Source organism: Labrus bergylta, chromosome 7, assembly GCF_963930695.1.
Source record: "Labrus bergylta chromosome 7, fLabBer1.1, whole genome shotgun sequence".
NCBI lineage: Eukaryota > Metazoa > Chordata > Actinopteri > Labriformes > Labridae > Labrus > Labrus bergylta.
In genome coordinates this window covers 14,232,811-14,244,899 of record NC_089201.1, presented here as the reverse complement: position 1 = coordinate 14,244,899, position 12,089 = coordinate 14,232,811, and the positions used below count along the sequence as shown (strand labels likewise).

General features: G+C 38.1%; 1 protein-coding gene across 1 annotated transcript; it reads left to right on the top strand.

Moving 5' to 3' along the window:
• Positions 1-1,472: 1,472 nt before the first annotated feature.
• LOC109984807 (troponin I, fast skeletal muscle) lies at positions 1,473-8,432 on the top strand. The gene is made up of 7 exons (XM_020634939.3): positions 1,473-1,564; positions 5,548-5,576; positions 5,939-5,975; positions 6,163-6,291; positions 7,085-7,174; positions 7,902-8,078; positions 8,195-8,432. The coding sequence occupies exons 2-7, from the start codon at positions 5,569-5,571 to the stop codon at positions 8,288-8,290; spliced, it is 537 nt and encodes a 178-aa protein (XP_020490595.1). The 5' UTR covers positions 1,473-1,564; positions 5,548-5,568; the 3' UTR covers positions 8,291-8,432.
• The last annotated feature ends 3,657 nt before the right edge of the window (positions 8,433-12,089 follow it).

Below are 12,089 nucleotides of genomic sequence, written 5' to 3'. Positions count from 1 at the left end.
TCTATTTTTGGTTTGGTCCACTCACCACATCTCTCAAGAAACAACTGATGGATTTCTTCTCTTGCAGGGTGGGGGGGAGGGGGGTGGACGCTGTGAAAACACTTAATGCCAAGAAATTACCAACGAACACCACAAAAACCTAATGGGACTATCTTTAATGATCTTATGTAACTTGAAACAGTTGTGGGAACTCTTAAAACTGGAACATCCATCTTCTAGACCCTTGAATATTGGAGCTTGTATGATGGCCGTCCATCAGATTTCCCAGTTAAATTAATGACTATAGTACTAACAGTTGGTTGTAGGGTCCTTTAGGGATCGGCTGTTCTTTCATGAATGGTTTGACTTTTCTTGGTTTCACATGCTGGTGTTTGTCCATCAACGGCAGTCTTAAAAGACCCCCCCTTCCAGTCGTCTGTTTGACTCGCCCCTCTCCAAGAAAAATACTTGAGCTTTGCTGCTTTTTCTGTCTCCATTTCCAAGATGGAGAATCAAAATTACTGTCTAAAAGTATATGTTAAAAAAGCATCTGTAACGTTGTTGATATATAAAGAGTTAATTTGCAAACAATATTCCATTCTCTAACCAAATAACCCAACATTAGTTCAGTTGGTATTCTCAGGGATATACAAAAACTGTATAAAGTTGTTGTGTTTTTCAAAAAAGGGAGAAATTATAGCAACCAAAGTCGGTTAACTTTGAACTTAATTGACAACAAATGCAATGTTTTCTGTTTTCATTCACCACCACTCAAGCATCTTTCAGCTCATATGTCAATATTAAAGCTTCAGAAATGCTTTTCAGCTGTTGGCTGTTTGCCTTCCAGACCAAATGTCTGTGAGAATAAGTCTTCTTTGTAAATGTCCATTAGTTGTTTAATTTCTAACCAACACATCTCTATAAAGTTATTTTTTTCTCTGAACGTTTGGTCGTAGTCTAGCTCTTTCCTTTGTGTCTTTCTGCTCAGAAGCTTCTGCTTGATCTTTGTTGGAAAGGTTTTCTTTTCACCAACCAGCTGCTTAATATCATCCATTTAGCTTAGTCTTAAATGACACTATTGAAACTCCCCTCTGAATTTTTTGCAACCCATCCACCTGCTGCCCCCTTAACTTTCATCACGTCTGCTCCCAAGTCCCCCTCAAAGAAAATCTATCTCAAGACCACAGCTAAGTATTCATACACAATCTTCTTTGCATCAAGTCCTATCTTTCTTATTTCCTTGTTTTTTTGCTTTCTTCATCTTTTGGGTTTCTTCTCCAGACTCACGATAACTTATTTTTATGGATCTGGAGGAATAATGCAATCAACAAAACAGTATAGAAGGAGGCAGTTATTTATATTAATGAGATAGGGAGGAGATTTCCAGGGTGAAGGGGTGAAGGGGAGGTCAGATATTCTGTTTCAGGCATCCCATTGGTGTCTAAGCAAATCAACTTCCATAAAGAGAAGGATGGGGTTTCCTCTTCCTTTTGGAAATGCAATATAAACCAACTTATAGTCGAAAAACAGAGCAGCTTCCCAAATCCGTCGCTCCTTCTGCTTCTTCTTCTTCTTCAACTAAAGGGTGAGAAGTTGTTTTCTTTTCTCGCCTGTTGGTTTGCAAATTAGAATTACAACCATTATCCTTTGTTGTCATGCAAGATTTTTGGTTGTTTCCTTCTAGTATGTCACTAATAGTTGATTGTATATCGGTGAAAGGAATTGGCTTGTTGGAGAGTTATTGCAGGTTGAATGTGGTGATGATGATGACTCAGCAGCTTTTGGATCTTAAAATGGTTAAATTTAAGACTGAAGTGACCGCTGCTGCAGGCTTGTAGTGCCAAGTTATGAGGTGTGTTGGTGTAAATGGACTCCAGAGTCTGAAAATGATAGTCCCAGTGTTTTCATTCTGTGTTGTCACATGTTTGAATATTTTTTAGTGTCCAAGTACAATCTGTCCTGATTGTTGGTCTGAGTGAATTGTGTATTAAATCTGTACATACTTTTGTGTTTACCTGAATGGTCAAACAAATATGACTTTAACTCAAGACACCACTTTATTTTGCAATTATAACAGTTTGTTATGAAGGAAGTATGAGAAGATTGCATTTTCATTTTAAATAACTATAATGTCTTTACGCTGATGATACTCTGCTTTAACTTGATAACAAGTATCTTCATGTTTACTTGAATGGTCAAACAAATACGACTTTAAACCAGGACACACATTATGATTATAAAATCTGGGCCGGCTTTGACTCAGTGGTTTGGTGGTCTCTAAACTGGAAGGTCAGGGGTTTGATCCCCAACAGGATGTCACATGTTGAAGTGTCATTGGGCAAGACACTGAACCCCAAATTGCTATATAGATATCAGAAAACAGATTATTGAACTACATAGTTGTGTGTTCTCCCACTGCCCAAACTTTTAGATAATACACATTTTTTTGTTTGAGTAACAAAACCTAAGGAGCATGACATTTTGTTTTGTTTTACAACAATAGTTCAACGTGCTGATTTTAAAGAGGACATAATTATTATCCCCCTTTTCCACCTTTTCAAACAGTCCCCTGTACTCTAAATGAAACATCTGTGCTGTGCTTTGGTCAAAATATAACATGAATCAAACACCAGAGGAGGTTTGTGACCCTGTATAAACCAGCTCTCTCAGAACGCGCCGTATTGGTGTGTGTGTCTCTTTAAATGCAATGAGCCCCCCCTGAGTTTTCCCGGTAGACATCACTCCATAAAAATGGAGTACATTTTTTTTTTTTACCAGAATCCCACTGTGACATCACAGGGAGAGCCCATTTGAAACGGAGCATTTTTCTTTGTGTTGTAAGACTTATGCAGACCACAAACAAAGGATTGGATGGATTTATTTCACATTTTGTGGGTCAGTAGACACTCAGGTTATCCAAATTTATGTTCAAAAACACTGTAGAAGAGGATTTTTCATTATATGTCCCCTTTAACAACACGTAATTGCTAAATTTTGTACTCAGGGTCTTCAGCTTTCAGGCCTTAACTTTCAGTTCATCTAATATACCAACTGTTAGGTTGAATAACTACTTACAGCTAGAGAAGACTATATATTTAAGATTTTTCTTTTATTTCCAAATTATATTTTCATCCCGACACCTATAAAAAATAAAATGCCCTAACAAAATTAAAAAATTACTGGTTCTTGTGGCTGTCATGTGCCTGTCAATCCATACATCTGGCAGGACCAAATGAAACTATGATTTTTGTAAGATATTTTTAAAATGTATGTTGCTATTACTTTTAAAACATTTAAAGGAAATTCAACTTTTCTCTCAAATCCCAAATGTATAGTACTGTTTTACGTTTTCTTTGAGGCTCTTTGATTCTGGGATAACTTAGTATTTGAAGTCGAACTTCAACTTTTGCTGCTTTGCTAAAAGTTCTCATGATGGATAGGCCGGATCTTTGTAACATAGCAATAAGTAAGGTCTTTTACCTGCTTTTTGTAACATAACAATGAGTAAGGTCTTTTTACCTGCTCTTTTGTAATGTTAACAGACAAAGAGTAAGGTATTTTACCTGCTTTTTGTAAAGTGTCTCGAGATAACACTTATTATGAGTTGACGCTATACAAATAAAAATTGATTGATTGAATTGATGTATCATTTAAAAATTACAATAACTTCTTTACGCTGACGATACTCTGATTTATCTTGTCATGTAGTTTTAATGAATTTAAGGTATTTGCACTTAAACATGGGTGATAAAGAAAAATGGTGTAATTTACTTAATAACATTATTTAAGATTTTTGAATATTACAAAGCAAATTTCTTCAACTTAAAGTAAGTGTATATAATAAGTATGACTGCTAAAAATATGTGTACATTTAAAAATTGAATCATGAATATACTTAGAGTCCATCAGAGTCCAAAGGAATTTTTCTGATTTTGTGAAGTTGCCTCCAAATTCTCAAGATGGCGCATGCTTTTGATATGATTAGATTTTGTGTATGCATCTTTTTAAAATCATGTTAATCAGGAAGTGTTTGCTCAGAGGCTGTTTTCTACCAAAACAAATTTCAGGAAATGTTTTTTCATATTGGTAGCGAAAAACTAAATCTATTACAGTCTATTTACAACTCTATTCCCTCATAGAGAAATAATTGTTGCAACATCTTTTAGACCATTTAGGGAAAGACTGGACAGCGTCTGTTTTGGATGCAGTGATTGTGCTTCTGGATTGTGTACTGCTCGCTCTCTATTTTCAGAGAGCTTAAGTTATGTTCAGTCATGTCAGCGATGTTTTGTACCACCAGAGAAGGTATCAAATGTTTCCTGATAATCTTCCAGAAGACAAGAGCTTTCATGACAGGGAGTCCATGGGGGGGGGACAAATGGCCCTAAAATTCTTGTCCAAATTTAGATGAGCAGTTTTTCCTTCAGACAAACAGTTGATGCTCCTGGTTGGTGTAACGTTTCATCTAAGTGGATTTATGTTTTTCCTTGAGACAAACAGTTGATGCTCTGAGTTGGTGTTATGTTTCGTCTGTGTGGATTTATTATTCTGGGAAGTACGTAAAGATGCATTCCAATCATCAACCTGACCCTGTTTTAAATCAAGACCACGACTGATGAGCTATTTTTCCACATCTATACACTGTGATAAGAAGGAAAACGCCTCTTTCTAAAACAACAAATAACTTCAATTCGTTTCGATTTCTATCCCTAAGGTTACGACCGAAAACATCCATGCACTGCTTTCCAGCATCTATAACTAATGCTAATTTCCGATGCCTGTCCCTGGTTCATGTTAATGGTTCTGTTGTGATGTTGGCTTAATGACGTCCTTGAACATTTGATTGTTTTCAGTTAATGTGTCAGAATACGAATTTGGGATGTGACCAGACATAAAAATGAAAGGTTACATATCCTCCTCCTCTTCAACCAGTTTAAATATGTCTCAGAGCTCCTCAAAACATGTGTGTGAAGTTTCTTGTTCTAAATCCACTCTGATCCTGTATTTGATCATGCCTATAAACCCCTCTATTGCAGCCCTGCTCAGAACAGGCTGTTTCTGTGTCTGTACCTTTAAATGTAAATGAGCTTTGTCTGACCACACCCCCTCTCTGGAAGGGCTTGGGTGTCTCTGGCTTTTTCGCTCCATTCCCTATTGTTTACGGTGGGAAGGCAGACTCAGAGGGCAGAACAAACACCTAGCTGTGGGAGTGTCACCCACCTGGGGGAGGGGTTACTGCCCTTTGTGATGTCATGAAGGGAAAATCTCCAAACGACCTGTTTGAGCACACATCTTCTGAAAAGTGGAGCAGGCTAAAGATGGAGAGGATGGACTTTTCTCATCATTGGGGGGTTTGTAAACAGACTAGAGACACATGTTAGTGTTAGAGGAAAATGGTGAGAGTATTTGCCATAATATGTGACCTTAAAAATTCATTAATTAAAACTTTCATTCATAAATATATTCTTGGTTTTCCTGAGAAATTTAACTGATCTATAGCCAATGTTGTGTTGATGTGTTTTCACCTTACTTCAATACTTCAAAATGGAAAATTGTGTTTTTCTGCAGACTCTCAAGTCAAACGCCAAGATGTCTGAGTGAGTAATTTTTCTTTATTTCTTTAGTTGTGTTTATTCTACTTTGGATTAAAAACACTGAAACTCTAAAATGCAATTTTTACAACAACGTAATGTTGAAAAGAGGACTCCATGTTGTAGAAATGATGCATTAACAACATGTATTCAAAAACCCTCCAATTTGTTCTGTTACTGAGTCTCAAAATAATTGTCATTTTATGCACTACGTTAAAATGATTTCAACGGATGTTCCCTTCTTCAAGTTATCTAAGAAAAGTGTTTCAGGACCTTTCTGATACCATTTCCCTTGTTTCACACTGTGGATAAGATACCAATACAAGGTTTATTTTTTACATCTCAAATTCCTCTTTTTTTTAAAACAGGAAAAAAATATCTTCGAGTCGTAAGCATCAACTGAAGGTAAAAGATTCTCCCTATTTTCTACACTGTTGATTCAACATGTGGTTTCTGACATGATGTCAGGTTTTGTTAGATGCTGATTTACTGTCATGGTTTTCGGATGTGAATAAATGAAGAGAGATATAATTTCCACTGGTAAAAGTAAACAAAACATGTTCGATTCACGTCTAAATTTTTTGTGCGACAGAGTTTGATGCTCTCCATCGCCAAAGGTTTACTGGAGGAGGAAGAGAGGGAGCAAGAGAGGGAGAGGACCAGGTACATGGCAGAGACCTGTCCTTCTGTGTCCATGCCCAGGAGCATGCAGGAGCTGCAGGTATGTACTCAAATAAACCCTTGAGTATAATAATATGGAGTGCTTCTCTGTCTACTTCAGTTATATAAAAGTGAAGCCAAAATACCCCGAGGCGGGCCCAAGTAAAGTAATAATGAGCTATCCCAGAACTTCCACCAGACACATGTGCATTGCGTGTCCGGGCGGCACAGCCGGACAGCTGGAGTGCTGAGACAAAGGCGTTCCCGCGGAAATCATAGATTACACCATCAACCGTCAAAATATGTATGACTTCTAGTCCCTCTCAATCTTTTCTGTGGTAAATTGATGCGCTGTTCTCCGGCATCGGGGAAACTTTATTAAACAACTGTCAATGCTCTGTCCAGATTGAACTCGTACAGTGTTAACACTCAAGTCGGGAGCTTTGGTCATGGATCGTAAACGATTTGGTGGTACAGTGTGAGCTGACATTCCCCCACAAATTTCGTATAATCTAACAGCGTATGCCGGTCTTTAGCCATTTTTATATTGAGATGCATGAAGTTCCAAAGTTTTGGGGAATAAAAACAGATTATTAAACGTGATATATTTATATGATTCTTTTCTGTGTTAATTCCTCCATAGGATATGCAGTTTTAGTGCCAATGATATAAGTCAAATAGAAACAAACTTTGCCTGTTTTCAATGCGTAATTCATCATAACTCTGTGTGGTTTTTCTTTTTTCATATTACCAACCAGTGTTAGTTTCAGTAACCAGATTAAGTCGACGCTACATTCAGGTTGAGTTCATGGATAAGTTTAGTGTCTTCACTCTTCTTTGTATTTCTTTTTTAGGAGCTGTGCAAAGAGATCCACCACAAGATCGACGTGATCGATGAGGAGCGGTACAACCTGGAGTTCAAAGTCACAAAAACCAACAAGGAGGTAGACAACATTATAAAAAAGTGATGCTGGTAAAAAATAAAGAACATCTGCGAGTAACATTAAATTATAAACGTTGGCTTCGTATGGCTCATGGCCCTCGAAGGGCTTTCCCTCAACTCAAGACTGTGAGAGCAATCTTTGGCAGCCACGAATCGAGCCCAGGACCAACTCTTCAAGCGGACTTAGGCTTGGCAAACAAGTACAGTACGAGTACAGGACTCTTGTGGTCACACTGATCAAATGAACCAGACTTTGGGGTCTAGCGTACTTGGATCCAGGGCCCAGGTCCCTAGTGTGAAACCACTCTTCGTTATTGAAGATTGACAGCAATTGAAATCGTAATAAAAGACTAAAAGAGGAAAGAAGATGGTGGGGCGCCGGATGGTCTAGCGGTTATGTCGTGCGCCTCATGTGCAGAGGCTGTAGTCCAAATAAAAGCAGCCGTGCGTTCGAATCCGACCTCGGCCATTTGCAGCATGTCATCTAATGAAGGCAAAAATGGTCAGAAATATATCTTGAAGAAAAGAAGATGGTCATAGATTTATAAAAATAAAAAGAGTTAGAAACTACAAAATATATAAGAAGAAATCAAATAAATTATTGTTCATTTTTTGCCGTTTTGTAAATTTCAATTTCCTGATGGATCAAAAATCCAGATTTCAGTGAATTTCTGAAGCAGTTTGAAGTAATTCAATAGTCTCTTTTTCATTTCAATCCCACTTTGCAGATAGACGACCTTAAGATCAAAGTTCAGGACCTGATGGGAAAGTTCAAGAAGCCCGTCCTGAGGAAAGTGCGAATGTCAGCCGACGCCATGCTGAAGGCTCTGCTGGGCTCCAAACACACGGTGAACATGGACCTCAGGGCCAACCTGAAGCAGGTCAAGAAGGAGGCCAAAGAGGAGGTGAGGAACCAGCTGCAAGGCTTTCTGTGTTTCATGAACCTATTTGGAAGGGAAACCATTTTCTTCACATGGAGGGAAACAGTGAAACTAAAAGTCATGGGCTCTTTCTCTTTCAGGATAAGGAACTGCGTGACGTTGGTGACTGGCGTAAAAACATTGAAGACAAATCTGGCATGGACGGGAGGAAGAAGATGTTTGAGGCCGAGGCTTAAATCTGTGTCTTTTCTACTCAAACATATTGCAGTATTTTTAGCCCCTGCATTTAAAAGGAAACCATTCATACAGATCAAAACTATTTTTTGAAACACTTTGTAGACGGTAGACTCTTTGAACTAATAAACAGCTACTGAAGAAGCCGCGTCTGTCCTGCTTACTGAGATTTGCACATTAAACAGTACATCACCCAAAACTTTATTCGATAAAAAGCTAGAAAATAAGATAGAAATTGAAAATATTCCAAAGTACCTAAAAACGTACTAAGTATTTCATTTTAATTACTTTCTTTTAAATAACTTTCTGATCCAGTAGATGTAGCCTTTGAGCACCATCAGTAAACCAAAACTGCTGTTTGGCCACACCTCCTCCATACTGAAGCCTCCGTTCTCCTCCAGAGACACACCTCCAACCCCTCGCCCCTCACGTTCTTACAAAGGGTTTAGCGCAAGCATCGTGGACTTGTCCTTTCTCGAGCTGCTATTGCCTGTAGCCTGTATTGTTGTGTTCACGGACGAATCATGCATTACCACTGAAAATTGTGGATGAAGTTTAGAGCAGTGTAGCCAACAGTTCAAGCTAGTCTAGCAAAACACAACAAAAAAAGAAATTGGTGGAACTTTTTGAGGAAAGCTTGACTGTCTGAAATCGCATACTTTCATACTACACTACAACGTGTATGCGAGAAATACTTGGATGAATACTATACTTGGCCAGAATTTACTAAACAGGAGCACACTGGTCATACTAAACCACTTTGTTTGAATTGCCCCCCGGGGACAAATAAAGTTTTTTGAATTGAATTGACTTGAATTGAAACCACCCCACAATGCATTGCGGCTCTCAGACTAGCCAATTGCAGAGCTCGCCAGCGGCATACAAATAAAAGTAACCATACTGAAATACATTTTATATGTTGCCAAATGATATTAAAATGCCTAAGTAGATGTATTAGTAATGAACTGATGTATGTTGTTGTTAAATTGTATTTGCGGACCAAAAGTACCAAGCCCAAGCTAGCTTGATGCTAGCTTATCCAACACAGCTCGAACCGGAAGTAAATCACATGACCCGTAGTTTAGTATGTTGCTAATAGCATGCTAACGGTTGGGTTAGTATGCGGTATGTATTTTAAGTATGTAGTAGGCAGTATGTTAGTTTGTGGTTTCAGACACGTTGGGTTACCTTCCGGGCACAGGGACTGATGACTACAACTGAACAGCTGGGCGGAGATCGGATGGGAAATAAATGTCAGTCGGACGGCAGCGAAGTAGAAGTCTGTTTATGCCTTTTTTTAGCATCCATCCCAAAATAAAGGACTTATGGGAGTGTATGGGTAGTGACAGTTGTATCTTTTAAAACTTACATGTCTATTTTCACAAGAAAAGGAAACATAAATTAGCCTTAAATCAGCTGTTTCTAATTTTTTACCAGTATTTGTGATAGGGTGACGATAGCTAGCTAGGAAATTTAAAAAAACAGAGCTTATAATGACAATTACGTAACTTTAATGTTTTGTCTTACTGCCATTCTGAGAAACATTATTTTAGAATAAGTAATGAACAATGTTCAATTACAACACTTGTGAATATTTAAAACGTGTAAACTTTACTTACAATGACAGACCACTAAGTATTTTAATAATCTGAGTTGAGGTTGAATTCACACATAGGTAGAAATGTATGGTTCGTTCTCTTTAGCTTGTGAGAATGTTAAAAAGCAGTGAACATGATCCGGCACTGAGTTACAGACCGTCTCTAGTTTCCTGCTTGTTGCTGTTTTATGAAGTGTAAAGTCTCTAATGGTGTCAGACAGACGCACCGTTTAAACTCTCAGGAAGAGGTGTTGCCTTAAACTCGTCATTAATGGAAATGATGTTGTAATTTTACAGTGAGGTGAAGAGAAATATAACCCAGAATTATTTCACATAAAAACATTTAGCACATTAAAATAACCCTATTAGATATATTAATCTTCCTAATGGAGACTTTAAATGTCTCAGATCCAAGTTAAGTAACTTATTTTTTGGTAGATTTTTTTTTAGATTTACTTTTTCAACTTTATATATCTAATTATTGTAACTCAGACTGATAAAGCTTAAGCTTTAAACAACTGTTAAAACCCCTTGAATATTTAATTTTTTACATTTCCGGAGGAAGACGACCCAGAGTTCGATGGCGGGATTATGATCTCGTTTGGCCTGGCCAGTGGTTAGACATCCCACAAGGAGGAGCTGGAAAGCGCTGCTGGGCAGAGGGAAGTCTGGGTTGACTTACTTTTCCTGCTGCCACCGCAACCAGACCTTCGTTAAGTGGAAGAGAATGGATAGATGGATGGATGGATTTCCAGATCAAAGGTGACAGCAGATAAAACCAAAAGACACACCTGAAGAAGTGTGAGCCTGTCATTTAAGGTAAGTTAAATGAACTGGTTTCAGTTTTAGTAGCTAAAGATCAGAATGAGAAAACGATTTATTGCCTAGTATTCATTTTTTAAAATGTGCCTTTTGTGTTTTGGTAAAAGGAAGTCAAATATATATCTGTATTACTCAAAAATTAACTAGAGAGATGTGATAAATGTGTCGGGATTAGGGTTAGAGAGGGAGCTATACGGTGATAAATAAGCTGAAGGAAAGACCGTCCCCTTAGTGTTAACACAGAGCTCAGAACAACAAATCCAGAGGTAGTTTGACTTCACTCCCTTTTAAGGAAGGAGTCTTTACTCCAATATAAATAGAACTGGTATATACTAAGAATGTCACATGTGAAGCCTTTAAGCATTTTATTTATGGATTTAAGAACAGAAAGTGGGTCTCTAAGCTGAAGTTGTGTTGTTGTTGTCAGGAGTGTGTCCAGACTAATGTGACTGGGGTGGCCCAACAGGGAGACTGACTTATGCAGGGGTGGCCTGAAGTGTGATGTACACGTGCACACAAATTAATATAAATTATTTACCATGCATCTGGTGGAAGTTGGACGTGAGACAGCATTTCCAACATGGCGGTTGCTACAGATGAGCCTCCAGAGCCCCCTGCAGGAACAGAAGGGTGACTTCACTTAGTGTTCGTGCATTAATATTTAGATTCAGATCCCTTACTTCAGTAAAAGTACACAGCAGAATTACTCCTCTACAAGTAAAAGTCCTGCATTTAAACTTACTTAAAATGACAAAAGTATCAGCATCAACATGTAAGTAAGTACTCGCTGTGCAGAATTGCCGCACTAAGATTGTTTTATATATTCCAAATATGTTCATTTATCGCGATCAGCCACGGCCAAAGTCTTGAGAAACGGTCAAATCAATGTGAGCTGTTCACGATAATTTTTCCCCTAATATTTATCTTTTTCACTCAGGATTTTGCATGTGAATATAAAGACTACGCTTTGATGTTACGATGTTATTCCTTTCTGTCTCTTAACCCTGTCAGATTATAAAACAATTGCACATTAATTTTCTGTAAACTGACAAACGGATAGTTCATAGAAAAATAAAGACTTATAAAGCTTTAATTAGTGGCAGCATATCAATGAGGATTCATCTACTATTTCTATTTCAGGGCCACAAGAACTTAATTAGAAAATGCCTCTGGTTTAATCACTTTCCTGCATTCTGTCCGTCAGAAGCTTGATGCCGCCTGATAAAACAGATAACAATCCTAAAGGGCGGGTTATTTATAATGAGGCGAGCGGAGGGGGCAGACGACACTGTACTGTATTTCATGACCTTGCCAGCTGATTGGTTTGACCACTAATCCACTTCCATAAAGAGAAAGTGGAGGATTTGGAGGGCTATCAGAGA